The sequence below is a fragment of the Symphalangus syndactylus genome, chromosome 17 (genome assembly GCF_028878055.3).
Source record: "Symphalangus syndactylus isolate Jambi chromosome 17, NHGRI_mSymSyn1-v2.1_pri, whole genome shotgun sequence".
Lineage (NCBI taxonomy): Eukaryota > Metazoa > Chordata > Mammalia > Primates > Hylobatidae > Symphalangus > Symphalangus syndactylus.
Genome location: NC_072439.2, coordinates 81495000 through 81521155, shown reverse-complemented (window position 1 = coordinate 81521155; position 26156 = coordinate 81495000). Strand labels below are relative to the sequence as shown.

The 26156-nt window shown below is 39.7% G+C and overlaps 1 protein-coding gene across 14 annotated transcripts in view; it reads left to right on the top strand.

Moving 5' to 3' along the window:
- Positions 1-24287, top strand: part of PEX5L (peroxisomal biogenesis factor 5 like) — a 686817-nt gene extending 662530 nt beyond the window's left edge. For all 14 annotated transcript variants that reach the window (XM_063621798.1, XM_063621795.1, XM_063621797.1 and 11 more), the window contains 5 exons: positions 1111-1181; positions 3293-3490; positions 4528-4693; positions 5103-5260; positions 17419-24287. In XM_063621798.1, the coding sequence (XP_063477868.1) occupies positions 1111-1181; positions 3293-3490; positions 4528-4693; positions 5103-5260; positions 17419-17623 (798 nt within the window). In that variant the 3' untranslated portion in view covers positions 17624-24287. The remainder of the gene's footprint in view (positions 1-1110; positions 1182-3292; positions 3491-4527; positions 4694-5102; positions 5261-17418) is intronic.
- The last annotated feature ends 1869 nt before the right edge of the window (positions 24288-26156 follow it).

Genomic DNA, 26156 nt, shown 5'->3' with positions numbered 1-26156 from the left:
GAGGAAAAGCCAGTACCATTCAAATGGCACTTTAAGATAACTGTGCTTTCCTAGAGTTTTGTTTTAAAATGGTATTATCTAAAATAGTGTTTGGGGAGTGTGTAAAAGTGTTTGGGGAACGTGCAACTCTCCCAGCCTTGGGAAGGAGAGGTACACGCTCCTCAAACATTTTTAAACCCTAAGACCCTAATATACCTCCACCCCCAGCAAATTTGAAGACAATGTGTGTAATGAGAGGTTTCTGCTTGTGTGTATTACTCTTATAACAGTGTGAGAGTTATTGTTCTTATGAGTATATAGAGAAAAATTTGCTGTGTTAAAAACTTTAATTCTAGATATAAAAACATAAGCTATCTGCTTGAAGATGTTCTTCATGTTATTTACAATAGCAAACAATTGCAAGCAACTTAAAGCAATAAGGGAATTGTTGAGTAAATAATGGAATATCCATTCAACAAAATCCAAATTAAAAATTACGAGGATTTTGTAAAAGCATGAAAAAGGGCTTAAGGTATGATGAAATGTATAAATGTAGACTATAAAATTATGTCTACATTATGATTATGTTATGTGTTTTGTGCATTTTAACAGTGATTACATTAGAGGAATGAACACATCATAGGAGATTTTGTTTTGCTTTTCCTATTTCCTAAATCTCCTGTGACTTCTTCTAGTAAGTGACTTTCATTCATACAAGCTAAGTTAATATTGTACGTCTTGAGATTCCTTATCGTAAACTTCATTTTGCTACATTTCTGGGTTATATTTCCACCCCTTTTCCTCACAATTTTATAATTTTATATATTTATCTTTTGGTTTTAAGATACCTAATATAACAAAATCTCAGAAATTCAGAGGTTTCCATCGCACTGGGTTATAGGAAAGGATAAATACTGAACGAGTTTGGAAATAATGACAGAGGATCTTGACCCAGATGTCACAAGAGAGTTTGAATGAAGAAATGCATATAATATTTTTCCCTTTTATATAGCGCTCACATCTGAGACAGGTTGCTCTGCATAGGGGATCCATCACAGGTCAACAAACCAACTGAAGCACGTGAGTAATTCTGCTTCATCTTGCAATGTTAACGTTAGTTGTCTTTCGTAGGCTTGGCAGTTCCTCGGGATAACCCAGGCGGAGAACGAAAATGAACAAGCAGCTATTGTCGCCCTCCAGAGGTAAACGAAGCTAAGTGCAAAATCATGGGCCTGGTGGGCACTTGTTAATGAACTTCCTGTTTCAAATTTGTCTTTTGATCTTTACTGAAGTACAGTGTAAAGAATTTGTAAAGGATAAGTGCTGAGATACTGCATGTCACTCACACGCAGCTCTGAAAAACAACTTAGAATGAAGTAATGTTCCTAACGATGTCTTGCCATCTGCAAATCAATGGACATTCACTGGCACCAGAGAAAGCCTGTGTTAAACCCAGTCATAAAGTAGACTCATTGAATAAATAGTTCCTTTTAACGTTTTAGCCTTCTGAAACATCTGAAAATATTCTTCAAAAAAAAATAAGTGGAGGACTGACTAATGGTCTGGATGACGTTGTGGCAGGAGGGATGGGAACAGTGGGTGTGTGTAATATTACACCCTACTTGACTAGAGCTATTTAAACCCTGGAAAAGTAGCCTCTGCCAAATAGACTTCCACTTTCCCTACCTTTTCTTGTAAGTGCCTTTAATATAGTGCTATAGGAAGAGAATATATACGTGTGTGTATACATATGCACACACACACATATATATTCCATGTTATATGTATAGTGTTTATATGAATGTACATACATAATGTATGTGTATAAATCCTATAGCTTTGGGATCTCAGATTGTAAGAATTCTAGACTCTTGAAATTCTAGGGCTTTACAATCTTGGAATCCTAGATTTCAAGATTCTGTTGGTATTTGATGAAGTAATGGTGACTGGGGTGTGGCCCTGCCTTCAGAGCCTTTTCCTACAGATGAGAGAATTGGGGATCAGGAAAGGTCAAGGTCACACAGAGAGTATGTAACAGAGACGGAACTTAAACCCTCATCTCTTGACTCCAAATCTGGCGCTCTGAGTCAGTGGTTCTTAACCCTGTACACACATGCACATTAGAATCGTTTGGAGGGGGAAAATAATGCCCAAGCACAGCCCAAAGATGATCATTTAATTGATCAGGGCTGGGAACCAAGCAGCAATAGTTTTAAAACTCCCAGGTGTTTGTAATATGCATCCAGAATTAAGAACCTCTCTACCCAGTGCTGATAAGTTTCTGGGAGATTAGGCCCACCACGGAGTGGTATTATGTACTGCCTAGGGCTTGCTCCTCAAAGTCTTATCCAGAGACCTCATCATCACCTGAGAACTTGTCAAACCTGCACAATCCCAGGCCCACCCCAGTAGACCTACTGGATCAGAATGCAGATTTTATAAGACCCCCCAGATGATTCACATGCACTTCAATTTGAAAATCCTTTGCTAGAGGCCAGTGGAATAGAATGAGGGGGAGTAGCTTTAGCCTGTGTCTCCTGTAAACACACATCAGTAGTTCTGAAAACACAGGGATTTCCCTCCCCTTTGCAAAAGACTGTACAATCTTTCATATCTAGATGTCTACATTCAAGTCAGTTCTCTTTGGGGATAATAGATATTTAATATATTGGTAGTAGCGGCCAGACGTGGTGGCTTACACCTGTAATCCCAGCACTTTGGGAGGCTGAGGCGGGTGGGTCACTTGAGGTCAGGAGTTTGAGACCAGCCTGGCCAACATGGAAACCCTGTCTCTACTAAAAATGCAAAATTAGCCGGGTGTGGTGGGCATCTGTAATCCCAGCTATCTGGGAGGCTGAGGCAGGAGACTCACTTGAGTCCAGGTGGCAGAGGTTGCAGTGAGCCGAGATCACACCACTGCACTCCAGCTTCAGTGACAGAGTCAGACTCCGTCTAAAAAAAAAAAAAAAAAAAAAGAGCAGCATTAAAATAATGATATCCCCTATTTCTCATTAGATCTCATTAGATTAAGCACTAATAAATCATGTGCAGGGATAAACCACATAGTTTTAAAGCTACTTATTAAAATTACCAAACCTAGCAATCATTAGGGTAAGCTTTAACTTTCTTAAAAATATGCTGAGATCTCCATTTTTATGTATTTAAATATGGTGCTTTCCAGGGACTTGACATAAGCAAGCTTACCAATGCTTTTGCAGTATTTAGTTAATAAAGACCCCCCACATTTTCTGAAGAACTGTTAGATGTGGCTCAAAAAAAAAAAAATCTGTAATTGGCTTCTTTTTTTTTTCAGGTGCTTAGAATTACAGCCCAACAACTTAAAAGCTTTGATGGCCTTGGCTGTGAGTTATACTAACACTGGCCATCAGCAGGATGCCTGTGAAGCTCTGAAGAATTGGATTAAGCAAAATCCAAAGTACAAATACCTTGTGAAAAGCAAGAAGGGATCTCCAGGCCTCACCCGGCGGATGTCTAAGTCTCCAGTTGATAGGTATCCTTCTCGTTATATTACAGCTGGCAGTAAACACCCACATATACAATGAATCACCTAAAGGGCAACTAATGAGCCTCACACCCCTGACACCACCCACTCCAGAATGGTTTGCAGGACAGTATTCTGCTGGAGGAGCATCACTCATTGAAAGATTAATGCTTAGACCAGGGCCAACCTTCCGGCACATGATCTACATAGTGGGCATTCACAGACATTTATCTGAGTGCCACATTTTAAAGTCAAATGCTTTGGACACATAATTCACCCAAGGTGAAGTATAATAAATACTAATGCTCCAAGTTTTATCCAGCCTGAGAATTAGGAATGGGGAAAATGAAAGTCTGGTCTTCCAGAAATTTTGTTTTGTGTTTTTTTGTTTGTTTGTTTTTGTTTTTGTTTTTGTTTTTGAGACGGAGTCTCGCTCTGTCGCCCAGGCTGGAGTGCAGTGGCGTGAGCTCGGCTCACTAAAAGCTCCGCCTCCCAGGTTCACCCCATTCTCCTGCCTCAGCCTCTCCGAGTAGCTGGGACTACAGGCGCCCGCCACCACGCCCGGCTAATTTTTTGTATTTTTAGTAGAGACGGGGTTTCACCGTGGTCTCGATCTCCTGACCTCGTGATCCGTCCGCCTCGGCCTCCCAAAGTGCTGGGATTACAGGCGTAAGCCACTGCGCCCGGCCTAGAAATTTTGTTTTCTATCAGCAATAAATCCTTATGTTAAATCCTTACTCACTGAGGCCTTGGGAAACTTAGCGGTGGGGCTTTCCACATTAACACTCATAGAGTCAACAGAACTCGCCTCATGAAGACCTTACTTAGCACAGTCTGTATCCGTGTACAACAAAATAGTTCATGAAAATCAACCGTATTTTAAAACATTCAGCATTAATAGTCCTCTCATTAAGTTAAGGTATTTTAAGCAAAATTTTCCAGTCTGTAACGAAGAGACTTCTTGAAATAGAGTCAAGGGATTTAACAGTAAATCATTTATGTTCTGACTATTAGGATTACAAATCTAACTTTTTTTTCTCTTGTAGCTCTGTTCTGGAAGGCGTGAAGGAATTATATCTGGAAGCTGCCCACCAGAATGGAGATATGATAGACCCAGACCTACAGACAGGTCTAGGGGTTCTGTTCCACCTGAGTGGAGAATTTAATAGAGCAATAGATGCATTTAACGCTGCCTTAACTGTTCGGCCAGAGGTAAGACAGCACAGCACAGCACAGCACAGCAAGAAACCACAACATTCTCTGTAACAAATAAGTTTTCACAGGCTACACCGTCCATATTTCTTCTACACTTTATTTCCCTGACTCCAGTGGTTTAAAGTGATGGGTATTAATAATGTGCTACTGTGGCTGTTCATATTGAAATACCTAAAATAGAATCACTAATTACATGACAACATCGAATGGTAGCTGTTCGTTGACGAGTGAAAGTCATTCGCAAAATTGTCCGTGAAGATCTTTTAGTAATTCACCTGGCCATGGTCTCCATCCATAAGCACTGAATAAATTTTTAGCCATCTTCCTTTCTCTGCAGAGAAATACAGGAATGCTCTGTCATTGTGCCTTGTACTGGGTTGTTAGAAAGTTCTGATTTTGTCATCAGGACTATTCACTATGGAACCGTCTCGGCGCGACCTTGGCGAACGGAGACCGCAGCGAGGAAGCCGTGGAGGCCTACACGCGAGCACTGGAGATTCAGCCGGGATTCATCCGGTCCAGATACAACCTGGGAATAAGCTGCATCAACCTGGGCGCCTACAGGTGAAGTATAGCAACAGGCCAAGGATGAAGGCCATGCCCAGGACTGAGGTCGAATAATCCGAAAGGTTGTTTCCAAGTAAAAATGCCTGCCTTGGTAGGAGTATTCTTCCTCCTCCCGTTAAGGGTGAATGTGAAGCCTTCACATCCCAAGGCCTGTTTGAGCAGGAACACTGCAGTTCTCTGGTTCTCAATCTTTAGAGAGCAGCAGTTGGCTCCACATCTTGGGAAATGCAGATTCCCAATCCCTGGCCCCTGAGATTTGGATTCAGTTGGCCTGGATTAGGACAAGTTATCAGCGTTTTCAACACCCCCAAGGGCAACTCTTCAAGAAATACTACCCGTCAATCTTTCATTTTCCACTTAAGGAAAAAAGAGCCTTGGGGGTGTGGGCAAGGGGACCTGGCAAAATGACTTCAGAAATTCCCAGAACCAGTGTTTAGCAAAGCAAAACCAAGAGTCCAGGTTTTCTAAACCTAATATACCAATCAAGTTAGTTGGGAGAAAAAGAAAAAAACACAACTGGGCTTATAGTTTAAAATGCATTTCTCATTCTCGTCCTTCGTCATTAAGGTCTGCGTCCTCCCTTTCTTTTTCCCATTACCAGGGCCTAGAAATGACCTTTATTTCTTTCAGATAATGAAAGTATGAGTAATCTTTTTCTTCTTTCTTTTCCCATTTTTTCTATTTTCTAAATAAACAGGTATTACTTTCATAATTGGAAAAAGAACTAAATGTTATTTTTGAACCCCACAAAAAATGTAAACCCTTTCTCATTCTCTGAAAGAGCCAGGCTTTAATAATCAGACAAGCCTGGGTTAAAATCACAGCTCTGCTATGTACCAGTTTTGTGACTCTGGTCTATAACTTTTAGCCTCAATTTCTTCACTTGTTAAAAAAAGAGAGAGAAAGAGATAATGATTATTTTTCAGGATTATTGTACAGGTTAAATGTAATTGCCTAGCACAGAGCAGATGCTCAATGCCTGGCAGGCATTTATTATGACGATTATTATTTTTGCATCATCATCCTTATTACTATTTATTTAGTAAGTCATCAGAGAACTATATAACTAGATTTCACTCTTTTGACATCTGAAGAATGACTGCTTCTGAACTGCACTGGTGCATTTTGCCACTGGCAAACATTGAGACCCTAGAAAATAGCCGTTGCACTGTACGAAAAAACTCTTACAAAGAGCATTAGTCACTGGATTAACTGTGTCAAGAGAATTTTCTCAGATCAAAACCAGGAAGAGTAAATGACTCCTTATCAAGCGGCTTGTTTTATTTTATGGACACTGTGAAATGTACCACTGCAAAGGCCCTGTTTACATCAGCTGTGCAAAAGCCCAGAGCTGACTCTGTGCCACCCCCTACACATCAGCTGTCCAAGCCCTGCGGATGTCTATTTTGTATCCTAACTTCATTCCTGGCTTCATCTTATTTTCCCAACCAGATTTCCTATTTACCTCTTTCATTCACTTTTTTTCTAGATATGTTGTGTATATGTATTTTGTGAGACACCTTAGATTCCTTTTTTTAGAACAAGGGAGATGTAAAAAAAAATACATATATATATATATATATATAACATATAATGTAATTTTTTTTTTTTTTTTTTTTTGAGTCAGAGTCTCCCTCTGTCGCCCAGGCTGGAGTGCAGTGGCGCAATCTCGGCTCACTGCAAGCTCCGCCTCCCGGGTTCACGCCATTCTCCTGCCTCAGCCTCTCCGAGTAGCTGGGACTACAGGCGCCTGCCACCACGCCCGGTTAATTTTTTTTTTTTTTTTGTATTTTTAGTAGAGACGGGGTTTCACCGTGGTCTCGATCTCCTGACCTCGTGATCCGCCCTCCTCGACCTCCCAAAGTGCTGGGATTACAAGCGTGAGCCACCGCGCCCGGCCAATGTAATTGTTATAATTGTTCTTACAAAAGAATGTAATATATAAATATTACGTACATTTTATATATATACTATATATATTTTATATATATATTTTTTCAATTAAAGGAGGCTTTTATAAAGCTCCTAGATGAGTTTTTCTTAATTATAACTTCTTAGGGTTAGAAAACCATACTTGAGCAGCCAATAAAATACTTTCTTGGCATTCACAGATACAAAATTCAGCAGGGTTACTATTTGCAGGAACCCATGAAGGCTCATGACAGGTAAAAATGGCCACCTCCGTTAAGGTGTAAATTTTAAATCCTCAAGCAGAAAGTCTCCCATACTGGAACAAGTCAATTTTAGGGTTGTCCGATAAAACACAGAATGCCCACTTAAATTTGAATTTCAGATAAACAACAAACAAGTTTTTAGTATAAGTATTTTCCAAATATTGCATGGGATATTACTGTACAATTGGCCCACCATATCCATGGGTTCCTCATCTGTGGGTTTAACCAGCTGTGGATTGAATACATTTCTTAAAAAATACAATTTTTTAAAAAACAATATAGTATGACAAATACATAGCATTTACATTTTATTAGTTATAAGTAATCTGGAGATGATTTAAAGTATATGGGAGGTATGTGCAGGTTATATGCAAATACTATGCTATTTTATACAAGGGGCCCGAGCATTCTCAGATTTTGGTATTCTCAGGGGTTCATGAAAGCAATCCCCCACGGATACCAAGGGATGTTTATCTGAAGTTCACATTTAACTATGTATTCTGTATTTTTATTTGCTAAATCTGGCAACACTACTCAGTTGGCTACTTTGGAACATATCGACCAAGTTTTGTGGGTCTTTTATTGTCATGCCAGATGGGGGATATCTGAGAAGTGGTAAGAATTTTGTGCTTTTTCCTGGGGAAAAAAAACAAAAAAAGACCATCAAGTGAGACGTAATTTTTTTTCTTTTCTTTTTTTTTTTTTTTTTTTTTTTTTTGAGATGGAGGCTTGCTGTCACCCAGGCTGGAGTGCAGTGGCACAATCTCGGCTCACTGCAACCTCTACCTCCCAGATTCAAGCAATTCTCCTGCCTCAGCCTCCCGAGTAGCTGGGATTACAGGTGCCCACCACCATGCCTGGCTAATTTTTATATTTTTAGCAGACATAGGGTTTCACCAGGTTGGCCAGACTTGTCTCAAACTCCTGACCTCAAGTGATCTGCCTGCCTCAGCCTCCCAAAGTGCGGGGTTTACAGGCGTGAGCCACTGCGCCCGGCGAGAGAGAGACATAAATCTTAAATGAATTCTGAAAAGAAGTATAACTTGAGGTATAAGCGCATACTTAGGAAATAACAACCCTCAATAGAGAAAGGGCTCAAAAGGAAGCAAGGAGCTGGTTTAAGTACTTTCAAATTCACAAAAGTCTTGGGACCGCTCCCTCAAGAACTGCAGGTGTCGGTGTATGTAGCTGTAACACTTGCTGCTTGTCATCACATTTTCCATAAAGAGTCAAAGGCAAGCGCTATCCTGGTACCGTATACAATTAAAATAAGGACAGGAAATTGTTGGTGTGAAACTTGGCTGTAGCTCAAACTGTTATTTGTCAATAGAGCTCCAGACTAGAGCTTAGACCACTGAGTCTTAACCTTTTCAAAAATGAGGACTCCTTTTGATGAAAATTTTATCCCCCTTGATAGTAATATTTTTAGTATGAGTATAATGAGGGAAAGCTATAACGTGATGCTTTTAAATGAATGGGCTTTTTATTAATCATGACAATATACACAAACGATTTAAAATTATTTATACATACATGTGTGAAACATTTGAAAACTATTCACACATCTGTGTGTACAACCTTCTGAGTCCCCCAACAGGACTCTGAGTTCACAAGCAGGGGAACAGGTTTAGACTATCTTTTTTTTTTATTATTATTATACTTTAGGTTTTAGGGTACATGTGCACAATGTGCAGGTTTGTTACATATGTATCCATGTGCCACGTTGATTTCCTGCACCCATTAACTCGTCATTTAGCATTAGGTATATCTCCTAATGCTGTCCCTCCCCTCTCCCCCAACCCCACAACAGTCCCCGGAGTGTGATGTTCCCCTTCCTGTGTCCATGAGTTCTCATTGTTCAATTCCCACCTATGAGTGAGAACATGCGGTGTTTGGTTTTTTGTCCTTGTGATAGTTTACTGAGAATGATGTTTTCCAGTTTCATCCATGTCCCTACAAAGGATATGAACTCATCCTTTTTTATGGCTGCATAGTATTCCATGGTGTATATGTGCCACATTTTCTTAATCCAGTCTATCGTTGTTGGGCATTTGGGTTGGTTCCAACTCTTTGCTATTGTGAATAGTGCCGCAATAAACATACGTGTGCATGTGTCTTTATAGCAGCATGATTTATAGTCCTTTGGGTATATACCCAGTAATGGGATGGCTGGGTCAAATGGTATTTCTAGTTCTAGATCCCTGAGGAATCGCCACACTGACTTCCACAATGGTTGAACTAGTTTACAGTCCCACCAACAGTGTAAAAGTGTTCCTATTTCTCCACATCCTCTCCAGCACCTGTTGTTTCCTGATTTTTTAATGATGGCCATTCTAACTGGTGTGAGATGGTATCTCACTGTGGTTTTGATTTGCATTTCTCTGATGGCCAGTGATGATGAGCATTTCTTCATGTGTTTTTTGGCTGCATAAATGTCTTCTTTTGAGAAGTGTGTGTTCATGTCCTTTGCCCACTTTTTGATGGGGTGGTTTGTTTTTTTCTTGTAAATTTGTTTGAGTTCATTGTAGATTCTGGATATTAGCCCTTTGTCACATGAGTAGGTTGCAAAAATTTTCTCCCATTCTGTAGGTTGCCTGTTCACTCTGATGGTAGTTTCTTTTGCTGTGCAGAAGCTCTTTAGTTTAATGAGATCCCATTTGTCAATTTTGGCTTTTGTTGCCATTGCTTTTGGTGTTTTAGACATGAAGTCCTTGCCCACGCCTATGTCCTGAATGGTATTGCCTAGGTTTTCTTGTAGGATTTTAATGGTTTTAGGTCTAACATTTAAGTCTTTAATCCATCTTGAATTAATTTTTGTATAAGGTGTAAGGAAGGGATCCAGTTTCAGCTTTCTACATATGGCTAGCCAGTTTTCCCAGCACCATTTATTAAATAGGGAATCCTTTCCCCATTTCTTGTCAGGTTTGTCAGAGATCAGATAGTTGTAGATATGTGGCATCATTTCTGAGGGCTCTGTTCTGTTCCATTGATCTATGTCTCTGTTGTGGTACCAGTACCATGCTGTTTTGGTTACTGTAGCCTTGTAGTATAGTTTGAAGTCAGGTAGGGTGATGTCTCCAGCTTTGTTCTTTTGGCTTAGGATTGACTTGGCGATGCGGGCTCTTTTTTGGTTCCATATGAACTTTAAAGTAGTTTTTTCCAATTCTGTGAAGAAAGCCATTGGTAGCTTGATGGGGATGGCATTGAATCTATAAATTACCTTGGGCAGTATGGCCATTTTCACGATATTGATTCTTCCTACCCACGAGCATGGAATGTTCTTCCGTTTGTTTGTATCCTCTTTTATTTCATTGAGCAGTGGTTTGTAGTTCTCCTTGAAGAGGTCCTTTACATCCCTTGTAAGTTGGATTCCTAGGTATTTTATTCTCTTTGAAGCAATTGTGAATGGGAGTTCACTCATGATTTGGCTCTCTGTTTGTCTGTTATTGGTGTACAGGAATGCTTGTGAGTTTTGTACATTGATTTTGTATCCTGAGACTTTGCTGAAGTTGCTAATCAGCTTAAGGAGATTTTGGGCTGAGACGATGGGGTTTTCTAGATATACAATCATGTCATCTGCAAACAGGGACAATTTGACTTCCTCTTTTCCTAATTGAATACCCTTTATTTCCTTCTCCTGCCTGATTGCTCTGGCTAGAACTTCCAGCACTATGTTGAATAGGAGCGGTGAGAGAGGGCATCCCTGTCTTGTGCCAGTTTTCAGAGGGAATGCTTCCAGTTTTTGCCCATTCAGTATGATATTGGCTGTGGGTTTGTCGTAGATAGCTCTTATTATTTTGAGATACATCCCATCAATACCTAATTTATTAAGAGTTTTTAGCATGAAGGGTTGTTGAATTTTGTCAAAGGCCTTTTCTGCATCTATTGAGATAATCATGTGGTTTTTGTCTTTGGTTCTGTTTATATGCTGGATTACATTTATTGATTTGCGTATGTTGAACCAGCCTTGCATCCCAGGGATGAAGCCCACTTGATCATGGTGGATAAGCTTTTTGATGTGCTGCTGGATTTGGTTTGCCAGTATTTTATTGAGGATTTTTGCATCAATGTTCATCAAGGATATTGGTCTGAAATTCTCTTTTTTGGTTATGTCTCTGCCAGGCTTTGGTATCAGGACGATGCTGGCTTCATAAAATGTGTTAGGGAGGATTCCCTCTTTTTCTATCGATTGGAATAGTTTCAGAAGGAATGGTACCAGTTCCTCCTTGTACCTCTGGTAGAATTCGGCTGTGAATCCATCAGGTCCTGGACTCTTTTTGGTTGGTAAGCTATTGATTATTGCCACAATTTCAGAACCTGTTATTGGTCTATTCAGAGATTCAACTTCTTCCTGGTTTAGTCTTGGGAGGGTGTATTTGTCGAGGAATTTATCCATTTCTTCTAGATTTTCTAGTTTATTTGCGTAGAGGTGTTTGTAGTATTCTCTGATGGTAGATTGTATTTCTGTGGGATCGGTGGTGATATCCCCTTTTTCATTTTTTATTGCGTCTATTTGATTCTTCTCTCTTTTCTTCTTTATTAGTCTTGCTAGCGGTCTATCAATTTTGTTGATCTTTTCAAAAAACCAGCTCCTGGATTCATTAATTTTTTGAAGGGTTTTTTGTGTCTCTATTTCCTTCAGTTCTGCTCTGATTTTAGTTATTTCTAGCCTTCTGCTAGCTTTTGAATGTGTTTGCTGTTGCTTTTCTAGTTGTTTTAATTGTGATGTTAGGGTGTCAATTTTGGATCTTTCCTGCTTTCTCTTGTGGGCATTTAGTGCTATAAATTTCCCTCTACACACTGCTTTGAATGTGTCCCACAGATTCTGGTATGTTGTGTCTTTGTTCTCGTTGGTTTCAAAGAACATCTTTATTTCTGCCTTCATTTCATTATGTACCCAATAGTCATTCAGGAGCAGGTTGTTCAGTTTCCATGTAGTTGAGCGATTTTGAGTGAGTTTCTTAATCCTGAGTTCTAGTTTGATTGCACTGTGGTCTGGGAGACAGTTTGTTATAATTTCTGTTCTTTTACATTTGCTGAGGAGAGCTTTACTTCCAACTATGTGGTCAATTTTGGAATAGGTGTGGTGTGGTGCTGAAAAAAATGTATATTCTGTTGATTTGGGGTGGAGAGTTCTGTAGATGTCTATTAGGTCCACTTTGTGTAGAGCTGAGTTCAATTCCTGGATATCCTTGTTAACTTTCTGTCTCGTTGATCTGTCTAGTGTTGACAGTGGGATGTTAAAATCTCCCATTATTATTGTGTGGGAGTTTAAGTCCCTTTGTAGGTCACTGAGGACTTGCTTTATGAATCTGGGTGCTCCTGTGTTGGGTGCATATATATTTAGGATAGTTAGCTCTTCTTGTTGAATTGATCCCTTTACCATTATGTAATGGCCTTCTTTGTCTCTTTTGATCTTTGTTGGTTTAAAGTCTATTTTATCAGAGACTAGGATTGGAACCCCTGCCTTTTTTTGTTTTCCATTTGCTTGATAGGTCTTCCTCCATCCCTTTATTTTGAGTCTATGTGTGTCTCTGCATGTGAGATGGGTTTCCTGAATACAGCACACTGATGGGTCCTGACTCCTAATCCAGTTTGCCAGTCTGTGTCTTTTAATTGGAGCATTTAGCCCATTTACATTTAACGTTAATATTGTTATGTGTGAATTTGATCCTGTCATTATGATTTTAGTTGGTTATTTTGCTCGTTAGTTGATGCAGTTTCTTCCTAGCCTCGATGGTCTTTACAATTTGGCATGTTTTTGCAGTGGCTGGTACCGGTTGTTCCTTTCCATGTTTAGTGCTTCCTTCAGGAGCTCTTTTAGGGCAGGCCTGGTGGTGACAAAATCACTCAGCGTTTGCTTGTCTGTAAAGTATTTTATTTCTCCTTCACTTATGAAACTTAGTTTGGCTGGATATGAAATTCTGGGTTGAAAATTCTTTTCTTTAAGAATGTTGAATATCGGCCCCCACTCTCTTCTGGCTTCTAGAGTTTCTGCCGAGAGATCAGCTGTTAGTCTGATGAGCTTCCCTTTGTGGGTAACCCGACCTTTCTCTCTGGCTGCCCTTAACATTTTTTCCTTCATTTCAACTTTGGTGAATCTGACAATTATGTGTCTTGGAGTTGCTCTTCTCAAGGAGTATCTTTGTGGCGTTCTCTGTATTTCCTGAATCTGAATGTTGGCCTGCCTTGCTAGATTGGGGAAGTTCTCCTGGATAATATCTTGCAGAGTGTTTTCCAACTTGGTTCCATTCTCCCCGTCATTTTCAGGTACACCAATCAGACGTAGGTTTGGTCTTTTCACATAGTCCCAAATTTCTTGGAGGCTTTGTTCATTTCTTTTTATTCTTTTTTCTCTAAACTTCCCTTCTCGCTTCATTTCATTCATTTCATCTTCCATCAGCGATACCCTTTCTTCCAGTTGATCGCGTCTGCTACTGAGGCTCCTGCAATCTTCGCGTAGTTCTCGAAACTTGGCTTTCAGCTCCATCAGCTCCTTTAAGCCCTTCTCTCCATTGGTTATTCTAGTTATCCATTCTTCTAATTTTTTTTCAAAGTTTTTAACTTCTTTGCTATTGTTTTGAATTTCCTCTCGTAGCTCAGAGTAGTTTGATCATCTGAAGCCTTCTTCTCTCAACTCGTCAAAGTCATCCTCCATCCAGCTTTGTTCCGTTGCTGGTGAGGAACTGCGTTCCTTTGGAGGAGGAGAGGTGCTCTGCTTTTTAGAGTTTCCAGCTTTTCTGCTCTGTTTTTTCCCCATCTTTGTGGTTTTATCTACTTTTGGTCTTTGATAATGGTGATGCACAGATGGGTTTTTGGTGTGGATGTCCTGTTTGTTAGTTTTCCTTCTACCAGACAGGACCCTCAGCTGCAGGTCTGTTGGAGTTTACTAGAGGTCCACTCCAGACCCTGTTTGGCTGGGTGTCAGCAGCGGTGGCTGCAGAACAGCGGATTTTTGTGAGACCACAAATTCAGCTGCCTGATAGTTCCTCTGAAAGTTTTGTCTCAGAGGAGTACCCAGCCGAGTGAGGTGTCAGTCTGTCCCTACTGGGGGGGTGCCTCCCAGTTAGGCTGCTCAGGGGTGAGGGACCCACTTTAGCAGGCAGTCTGTCCGTTCTCAGATCTCCAGCTGCGTGCTGGGAGAACCACTACTCTCTTCAAAGCTGTCAGTCAGACAGGGACATTTAATTCTGAGGAGGTTCCTGCTGAATTTTTGTTTGTCTGTGCCCTGCCCCCAAAGGTGGAGCCTACAGAGGCAGGCAGGCCTCCTTGAGCTATGGTGGGCTCCACCCAGTTGGAGCTTCCTGGCTGCTTTGTTTACCTAAGCAAGCCTGGGCAATGGCAGGCGCCCCTCCCCCAGCCTCGCTGCCGCCTTGCAGCTTGATCTCAGACTGCTGTGCTAGGAATCAGCGAGACTCCGTGGGCATAGGACCCTCCGAGCCAGGTGCGGGACACAGTCTCCTAGTGTGCCGTTTTCCAGTCCCGTTGGAAAAGCGCAGTATTGGGGTGGGACTGACCCGATATTCCAGGTGCCGTCTGTTTCCCCTTTCTTTGACTAGGAAAGGGAACTCCCTGACCCGTTGTGCTTCCCGAGTGAGGCAATGCCTCGCCCTGCTTCGGCTCGCGCACAGTGCACTTCACCGACTGTCCTGCACCCACTGTTTGGCACTCCCTAGTGAGATGAAACCGGTACCTCAAGCAGAAATGCAGAAATCACCCGTCTTCTGTGTTGCTCAGGCTGGGAGCTGGAGACCGGAGCTGTTCCTATTCGGCCATCTTGGCTCCACCCCTAGACTATGTTTATGCGGCGGGGGGGGGGGGGGGGGGGCGGAAATAAAACTGGAGTCATTTGATGAGGTAAGTTCGACTATTCTGTTTCTCTCCAAATCCCTCTGAAACCATTACCACACACTTGGGGCTGGAAGCAGCCAGTGAATGAGAGGCTTTCAAGATCTTCCTTTCCCTTGAGTTCTTACAGGTCTGGGTCTATGAGAGAAAACTGGGAGACATCAGTAGAGCTGCCATCCTGTGAAGTAGGGGCAAAAAGGGCCTCTCAAGTAGGCTTCTTATGTCCATCCATTTATAAATCTCCCTCTCTTGCTTGATTACAAGAAACCCAGAAGAGGGTGTGATTAGAACACCCACTCCATTCCATTATCCAGGTTGCTACATACACCATGACCATTTCTCACTCACCTTTTATTTTCAGGCAGATCTAACGATATAGATGAGCAAATCCCTGGATTATGTGCATTAGAATTAGAAATCCAGTCTCATTTTCAAAGTTTCTTACCAGATGCTTATTACCTACCTTGCAGGATTAAATGAGATCAAGTGTATGAAAAGTTTTTGAGAAAAGTAAAGTGGATGCAAATTAAAGTGGCATGATTATTCTTCGGAAGGATCAGTTTGTCAGATATACTCTACAAGGTTGGGGTGAAATGGGGCTGCTGAAGAGGGCAGACCCAGCAGGTACTCCTGGCACCTGAGCAGCAGAGTGAACTAGTGGGCTAGAGGAGCTAGAAGGACTTCAGACAGCATCTAACTCGGCTTGTCTCAGACTTGGTGTTCTCAGGACCCCTCTACACTTGTAATAATTATTGAGAACCTAAAAGGGCTTTTGTTTATGTGAGTTATATCTATCAATATTTACTGTATTAGAAATTAAACAAAACATTGTTAAAGATTCATTTAAAAAGAATAAAACTCACTACATGTTATCATAAATAATATTTTTTACAAAAAATAATTATTTTCCAAAACAAAAACAGTTTAGTGGGAAGAGTGACATTGTTTCACATTTTTGCAAGTTTCTTTAATATCTTGCTTACTAGAAGACACACTCTCACACCTGCTTCTGCAGTCACTCTGTTGGGATATCATGTACCTTGTAGTCTCTGGAAAATCCCACTGTAAGCATGTTGAAAAATGAAAGCAAAAAGGTCAAATAACATCTTAGCTTTATCATAGAAATAATTTTGACCTCATTGATTCCCAAGCATCTCCAGACCACACTTTGAAGACTGTTGATCTTACTCAGTGATAAGCGCTTTCACATAGATTGATTCAACTGCACCTCCAAAGTTTTTAAATGTCTTTGATTATCCCTATTACACACTCAGGGAAAGTAAGCCTTGGAAAAAAAAAAAAACAACAACAAGAAATTTGCCTACTGCTAAATAACTGGGATTCCAGATAGGTGCCCAGTAATAAACTCAATCTACTCTAGCTGTGTTCCATACGTCTAGCACTAATGGGAAAAATTAGACCACTTTGTTTTTAAGTAGGGCTATATTCTTCCTCTTAAACTAGTTATAGAAATCAAATCTGCAAATGGATTAAGTGTTCAAATCATTCCTAGAGCAGGGGACAATCGAATGCGTTAATGAATTTGCACGGTTTTGCTATTATTCTTTCTCTCCCACGTGACATTCCTAAAATAAAATTTTCTTTTCTTTTCTTTACTTTTTCTTTTTTTTTTGAGACAGTCTCGCTCTGTTGCCCAGGCTAGAGGGCAGTGGTGTGATCTCGGCTCACTGCAACCTCTGTCTCCTGGGTTCAAGCGATTCTCCTGCCTCAGCCTCCCTAGTAGCTGGGATTACAGGCGCATGCCACTACACCTGGCTATTTTTTGTATTTTTAGTAGAGACAGGGTTTCACCATGTTGGCCAGGCTGATCTTGAACTCCTGACCTCAAGTGATCCACCTGCCTTGGCCTCCCAAACTGCTGGGATTACAGGCTTGAGCCACCATGCCCAGCCTGCTTTTCTTTTTTCTTTCTGACCTCACTGTATTTAATAATGACTGCTCACTAAAGAATATAAGAGAATTAGAAAGTTGTTCGTTTGATCATCCAGAACACGTAAGAGGTGATTTAAGATTTTAGATTAAAATCACTTAATCCAATTTTGTTTTGTTTTGTTTACGTTTGCTAACTCTGAAATGTGACGCATTTTAAAATATGTTTTTCTACCTTCTTAGAGAAGCGGTCAGCAATTTTCTCACTGCCCTCAGTTTGCAAAGAAAGAGCAGGAATCAGCAGCAAGTTCCTCATCCTGCAATCTCTGGGAATATCTGGGCTGCCCTCAGAATTGCACTCTCTCTGATGGACCAACCAGAACTCTTCCAGGCGGCTAATCTTGGTGACCTGGATGTCCTCTTAAGAGCTTTCAACTTGGATCCTTGAAGAAAGAATAATACCAGTACTAATAATCCCTGATCTGTGTGATTGTACTGAAAAATGAAAAACTATTTTATTATGAATTTCAAAAGGATAAATCAAATATTCAAAAGGCCATGGTCATATAGCCCAAGGAAATTAATTCCTGTGGACAATGCCCAGTCTCTGTTCAGATCCAAAAGCACAAAATGTTGTATATAGGGTCAAAGTCAGGTTCAAAAGAAGAATTAAGAGACTCAAGACAAACCAAGATAAAGTAACTGTGTGTTGAATACTCTTTCCGCAAGTTGCAAGCATACTGCAACACACGTTCTTTGGGTTTTTTGTCTCTCCTTGCAGCTGATGACACATCTGAGGAACTTGTTCATGGGAAACATGGAAAAAGCACTGCCTCAGATTGGGAAATTCTGACTGTTTCTGAACTGTCTTCTTTTGCAAGACTGAACATAGTTTGGGCCATTGGTGCATGCACATATATTAACTCGTGACTAAAGACAGGCATTGCTTAAACCTGTTCCAATTTTAACTTTTACTGTAGCCCTTTGATTCCAGAGAGGGAGCTTTGCTGGCAAAAGCAGTTTTTGCACTAGAAATTTTTGCTGTTCCCAATCTAAACTTTTCTGGGATTGTATATATGCACTTTAATATCTTATTTATGCCTTGCTGGAGTTTTGTTTTGTTGCTCCAATTTTTAACTTGGGGGTGAAAGATTTAAGAACTCAGCCTCATTAGATCAAAGGACCAAATAAACAATTCCTGAAAATAGTTTTTCATAGTGTAGGATTTTGCAAGACTGTTTTTCTTAAAGCAGATACGATGACATAAGGCGTAAATATGGCAAACAGATCTTTTCATTCACATGCTTTCTGGGTCTGTATGAACATAAGTAAGACACAAGGTACTGTCTCTTCATGCATTCTCTGCAGGAAGAAAGTTTGATGATATCGTGATTTCTATTGAGTTCAAATTAACTTGCTTAAGTGTCATACTTTACTGGCTTTGCCCTGCACACCAATATTCCTTTTAAACCATAAATATTTTAAATAATATTTCTTAAGAGTGATAAATAACATTTTTTCCTAAAAATTATGTTTTCTTAGTTTCATAATAATCTGCATTGTTCATCCCCTTGCATTCTAAGTGATAGAAGAGCAACACTTTCAAGCCAAATCTCACTGAATGCCAGTGATTTCATATGAAAGATGCATGCCTCTTTGGCTCTTTGAACATTTAGCAAGTATCAGGAATTTTCTATTAGCAGTGGTGTTTTAATTGGTTGAATTCCACTTAGTTCTCCAGAGTGTTTTGTATGTGTTTGGGGCTTGGTGATTATTTTGAAAGATACATTTTTTAAAGAATTAGGAACATTTTTTGCAAAATGCTAATCAGAATATAATTTTACCAATGTCAGTTATAGAAGTTATCCCATTCTTTACCTGGTCCCCTTCCTTCATCTAGAACCTTCCCCAAAGTATTGTTGAGCTTTGGTATAGAATGACAGGAATAGAAGTTATCCCATTCTTCTTTACCTGGTCCCCTTCCTTCATCTAGAACCTTCCCCAAAGTAGTCTAATCTTAACTTTTTATTTATGTTCTTTGATAATAATAGCTCATTCCACTCAAAATTATAGTTACCCACAAAAAATAAAACAACAACAACAAAAAAAACTCCACAGAATTGGGGTCAAAACAGTCTAATTGCCTGGGGAATAAGCTTCTACTAAGGAGTAAATGTGCACACGTGCTTATAAATTGAATGCAAGGTACAGGAATAAAATCCTCTCCTCTGTTACATTTGGGTTGTGAGAGGGCCTCAAGTCCTTGGGTTGTGAGAGGGCCTCAAGTTAACAGAAACCACAAGTGCTTGAGGCTTACATATGTTATAACCTATTCTAGTTTATAAAGACAAAGAGCTGAGGCCACTGTGAGGAGTGCCAGGTTTTGATATTCATTGTCAAAGTTCACTTGGGCCAGGTGATAGCTCCAGCTGGTCAGCAGAAGGCAGAGGCATTCAGGCGCTCATCATGGGTAGCAGCGACCACCCAGTCTCAGCGCATGCTTCTCTACAGTCTCAGCAGCAAAGTAAAGCTCAACAATACTTTCAAGAATGGTATTCTGAGAGTTGTAGAATTTGAGAAACCCAGTCTGGTAAGGACTGTTGGGGCCAGCCTCCAAGCCATGGCAGGGCCTGCTTGAATATGCCTGATGGAACAGCATCCATTCCTTCCCTGCTCCTTCCTCCTACCATCTCTGTACCTTGACCAGAAAGTTGGCATGAATAGTCCATGAGCAAAGGATTGAATAGCCTCTGAACAAAGGATTCAAAGCAAACTTTGGAAGTGTTCTGTGATGCCATTCTATACTTTGAGCAGCAACTGAATTTGCAGCCTGGATTTAAAGCCTGAAACTAGTATAAATGTCAAATAATTAATTTGTTGCTAAACGGTGGCAAATTTTGTGGCCCAAGTTTTTTTGCTATTGGAACACAAACTCCAAGGAGCTGTTTTAGGGAAGACTAAACGATCTTCCATTCTCACCATTATTTGGCAATTTGCAGAGCATTTTTAATAGGACTTTCTCCAGTATATGTAGTATCTGTCAGATCTAAGATTTTTATAGGCTGTCAGGAAGTCCAGAATTACGGCCCAAGAGGAAAAGAGTTGCATTTTTCAATAATACTTTTTATAAAATTAAGTTAACCATTATTAAAACATGAGTGACAGGCCAGGCATGGTGGCTCATGCCTGTAATCCTAGCACTTTGGGAGGCGGAGGTGGGCAGATCACGAGGTCAGGAGTTCGAGACCAGCCTGACCAACATGGTGAAACCCTATCTTTACTGAAAATACAAAAATTAGCCGGGTGTAGTGGTGTGCACCTGTAATACCAGCTACTCAGGAGGCTGAGGCAGGAGAATCACTTGAACCAGGGAGGCAGAGGTTGCAATGAGCCGAGATTGCACCACTGCACTCCAGCCTGGGTGACAGAGCAAGACTCCGTCTCAAGAAAAACAAAAAAATGACAGTTTATAGGAATAGAGCACCACCAAGAAATCAGTAGCAAGACTTTAGAACAGTCTTTTTGTATAAATGATATACAGTAAATGGTTTTTTAAAAGTGCATCTACTTTTTTTGGCAGAACTATTTTTGGCATCTCATCTTCATGGCATGAAATTGTCATTTAAATTACCCTTTCCGTTTGAAAGGGGAGGGTATCCTTATTTCCCTTCTGAGGTACTCTGAGAAGGCTTTGAGTTTCCTTTTTCATGTATTAATGTATGACAGCCTAACAGCTCCTAGAAGATGGTATTCTTACTAGAATGGCTACATACAGATGACTTCCAGGGACTGACTTCGCCTGTAGATTGAATGAAAATAAAGAGAAAGCCAGTGATTATTGCTGAGTTTCAAAATATAACCATTTCTAGTAGGCTACTTCTACGTGCTGTTGTACCTTCCTGGTGAGGAGGAGACAGAGGGATAGGGGAGAGGAGGAGGAATAAAAATCCCTCTCACTGGGCCAGTCATACTGATTCATTCCCTTTACTTCCTCCAAAACTCACTCCCCATGACTCCTGAAAAATGGGCAGATCTTGTCCACCAGGAAATTTTAATAGATACTAGGCACCGTGCTTTCTCAGCCAATCTGGATTCCTACTAGAACAGACAAGTAAGGAAACATAACTGGGTAGGAATGTCCACTTATGTTTCACAAACTCACTTTTAGAGTTTCATGCCACTTTCCTCATTCTTCTCTTTAAGATACTATTATATTGAACGTGGGCCCCATGTCTAAATACTTGTATAGATAAATATTTCTGGTATATTCTTCCCATACAAGTGAGACTTGAATAGAGTTGTAGCTAGTCCCACTTATAATAAGAGCTTCCAAACTCTTTATTATAAACTTTGTCTGTGAGCTTGGGAATATAGAGAAAGCAAGTTGGTCATTCTGAGACCCTTCCTCATTTGCCCTGAATCAGTTCCCCAAGATTGGACTGTACTTTAAGCTAGTTGTTGTAGCAGTGGTGGTTGTTGTTTTATATCTTGAGATACTTCTAGAACATTCTAGAAACAGGGTATTCTAAAGGCTTACTTTATATGCCATCCTTTTTGAACCCTCTTATTTTAGAAATTATTACACATGCACACTTATGATTTCAACCTTGTAAAATAATTTCAAATTCATTCTGTATCCACATTTTACTGCAGTTTCCCTATCATCTCAATAGTTATAGAACTGGTTGAAATTAAACTGTTTTGAACTAAGAAGTAGATACATATATCTATATATATATATATTTTTAAAGAGTGTTCATAGATAAACTCTGGCATAAAGTTTGTAAAAAGCAATTTTTTAAAAGCAAAACGTATAACCTCAGGTACAAAAATATTGCATGCGTTAGTATTGCAAATTTGCCTACTCAAATATTAACCAAAGCATGCAAGATAACTTGACTGAATGTAAATTTACACAGTGCATGATTAAATCTCATAGGTTAGCCTGTTGTTCCTTGCCTCTATACAAGGGAGCATTTTTATGAACTTTGTGTTACAGTTTTTCTATTTGCTTTTCTTATCCTATCCTTGAGATTGTTTTCATGCTATCACACTGAACTTTACAGATATTCACACATCTGGTTTGTACAGTGTTACCAGTGCCAAACTAATCCTCTGAAGAATCTGAGTACTTAGACATCTAAACACTTTTTCAAAAACCAGTTGAGGCACAACAGATCCAAAACTTAAACAAATCCAAGTGTCTGAATGCTACTAAACCAAATCATGTTGACTGCCTCAGCACATAAAGGTTTCGACTCTAAATTCTTAATATACACTTCAAAATTTTTCTAAAAGTTTGGGAATAAATTAGAAAAACTGATATTCTAAATAAGGTGAGGAGGTTGGGGTAATGTCAGGCATATCAAAATCATCACACAGCCAAGTAGATATGGGGCCTTAATTTTCATAAATGTCACATAGTGAGTGTTTGGGGTATCACAACGTCGTTCTGATACAGCCCTATTTGTATGGTAGTTGAGCTGCTTGGGCTAAATGTCCCTTGAGAGACTGGGCTTGATCAACAGGTCTAACAACACTGATATTTAGGGAGTGATGAGGTGATTTCATGGTCACTCAGAACGAACTCTGAAATCTTCTCACTGCCTTTTCCCATAACCCCTATTTTATGAGGAGACCAGAAAGGGAGACAGCAAAGCTCAGTGAGACCATATGGTCTTACATTAGTAACAGCTTTGTTACTCACTCCATATACCCCTGTACCCTCACACACATACCATGAGCCCAAAGACAGGATTCTACACATAACACACACAGCAAAGACCATTGTGGGGAGGCATTAAACAGTTAAGAGGAAAAAAAAACACAGAAAATTAAACTGCGAAGTTTAACAACCTCTCATGTGGTATTTTGCCTTGAATGAACTTTCCACTACCTGCAGCTTCTGCAGAAATACCAAAATAACACAGTCTAGAGACAAGTGTCCCAATCTCAGAACTGTTTTCTCAGGACCTTCTCTATAAGAGAAAACTAACTTGCAATGCTGCAGAATGTCAGAGCAAAACCCTGATGAGCTCCGTGGGATACTTAATAGAAGCCTGCACTCAAAATAATATTAAGATGGAAACAACTACAACAATTAGGCAGTTCTTTGCTCAACTATAAAATGTGTATCATTCATTGGGGGAGGGGGAGGGGGAGGGGTGGTGTTCTTTGGATTTCTTGGAAAAGGAAATGGTATAACACAAAAAGACTAAGAGGTATATACACTCAGCTTGGTAATTCGAGCATTTGGCATTTTCACTGAGATATGTAGCATTTCTGCATGGATACCATACAAGAATTCTGCCATGTGAGAAATGTGTTCATGATGGACTACATCACCAGTAGTTAAGGGAAATACAGCAAACTTAAGTTTTTACCAACTTCCTTTCATTTTTCCTATATATCATCTAACCCAAACTTTCTTCAATTTACATTGCCCAAATTTGTTTACATTGGTTGAAAAAAAACTGATTAATTTATTAAACTTTTTACAAACTGTAACAAACATTTAGCTATTTAGAAAAGACATTTCTACATGTTTTATATATCTATGAATATTGCATATCTAATCTAATCTAAAAATGTTGTTTTGAGACAATTCTTCTGTGATGCTTCCTCATCATGCTCATAAATGTTTAAAGTCTTGGGATTTCATTTTCAGGCTGAAATAGGTAACAAGAAACAAATTTAAGTTTAAATGTTTACATTGAGTTACTAAATTAATACCAATTCAAATTAAGTGACCTATAGTAAATTAATGGCAATGGGGGGGAGGGGATTTTAAAGTGATTGGCATATTATGTGATACCGTATCAGTGATTTAGTGAAATAATATGTATCATAGCACAACTCTGTTGGGTATTAAGGCTTCATCTTAGTATTTCCCTGCATTGCTCTTTGAAATAAAATTACTACCATAAAAATAACCTCTTATCATATTGATGTGTTTAATTTACTCAGTTGGCTTCTAATTTGCGTACCAAGATTAAGGTAGTATTTTTGTACTATTATTGGAAGCATGCCTTCCCTTTTTCACATTATTAAATTGTATTTATATTTGTGCAATTTTAAACTATGTTTTCAAATAAACTTGTCTGCGGCTTCAAGGTCTTTTCAGGAATCTTTCAAAATGGGATTTGGGGATCAGAACTGCTTCTGATCAAATGGAATCCAATTTGTACTACTGGCTAAAGGTCCTTTTATTAAATATTGAATATCACTACATATGATTTTGCATGAACTATCTGGAAATCAGGAATGCATTTTTGGATATAAAACAAAACTTTAAAAACCTTCCTCCTTTGTTAATTTTTTAAGACTAAAATATTATTTAACCTGAAATTGAATTTTGTGATTCTTTTTAGAATAAAAATATTACAATAAATTTCAGTTTTAGGGTCTTTTGGTTTTCTGGTCAGTCAATAAATATTTAGATACAAATTATATGCTGGCACCATTCTGGGCATAGGACACAGTAGTAAGTGAATGAAATCAAACTTGCCCTTGCAGAACTTAGATTTCTGTGAAAGGATGCCTACAAATACTTTAACAAATAAGAATGGCATGTGCTACAAAGTACTAGAACAAGGCAAATAAGTTATTATGAGAATGAGTGGAGGGGCTCTTTTATCTGTAGGTGGTCAGGAAAGTTTTCTCTTACATGACATTTAGACTGAGATTTGCTGACAAGTAGAGTTGGGACAACACTACTGGCAGAGCCAATAGCTTGTGCAAGATCCCAAGGCAACAATGAGCTTAGTGTGCATTCGGGAAGAAGGGGGGCCGGGGTGGTCGGGGCTGTGAGCTGCGAGGCCTTAGTAGACAGCCTGGCAGGTGGAAGACCACGGGAGGTCTTCCCAGAGCAGAGTCAAGGGCAAATTTGCTCCACGCAAAGATGACAGTGTTCAGACTGAGGTTTCTGTTTTTCCAAACCATTTTCAAATAAAGTCCTTGAGTCAGGTTGGTAGTGGAGGGAACTGCAGGCTAAGAGAAGAGAGCTATACAGCAAGAGACTGGAGCATGCCTTTCTCATTTGTCGCTGTTTCATCTTTCAATCTGAGGCAGCCCCTGACCTTCATAAAATTCCATTTTTCCCCTATAAAATCAAGCTGTACCTATTTCTTTCCCACTTTGCTGCTGTGCTATGTAAGGTAAAAATCCAACTATCTAGTGATAAACTGAGGCTTCTCCCACACTCCTTGAATATCTCAAGCCTCATTCATATCCTCTACTTCCACTTTTTAAATGTAAACTACATGAATTTCCTGAAATAGCTGCGTTCTCTCCACGTGTATATAAAAGCAACTGAAGGTTGAAGAGTTCTTTATATTCTTTACAAGTTTCCTTAAAGTAATATCTTAATTACCCAACACTTTAGGGCTCGTGAAGGACTTTTTTTTTTCTTTCTTACATCTGTAGTAAATAATGCTGCCTGGTAATCATCTTAATGCATCCGAATTTGGGGAACTGACGGCTAATTTTAGTATTTTGCCCTGTGGAACTAAACTGCCGATCCTCAGTAGGCTTCATGCTTAAGGTTGCTTCCCTGAGCTATCTGGAAATGAAGCAACTCGAGTTCTTTGAAAGGGGGACACAGAAGAAGCTGATATTTACTGAAACTGTGGCAGATTCCTAGGCTCGACGTTTCTACTCTGTCATTTAACTCCAATGGACATCCTTGTCCCAAACTTCTGCCTACTGCATATAATGAACATAAAAGCAAAAACTGTATATGGTGAAAAAAATCACTCCTATATTAAAAGTGGACTAAAGATCACATCTAATTCTACAAACTGTAAAAACTGACCTAGGAAAAAGTAGGCTTGAGAAAAATAACCAATATGAGAGCTAACATTGCTCATGGTAAAGTCTGCTGTTGATTAAAAATTGACAAAAGGAGAAACTCTTCTTGACAAAATTTAGATTTGCAAAATTTCACTAGTAAAGCTGGACCTGGTGGATATAATGGCTACAAA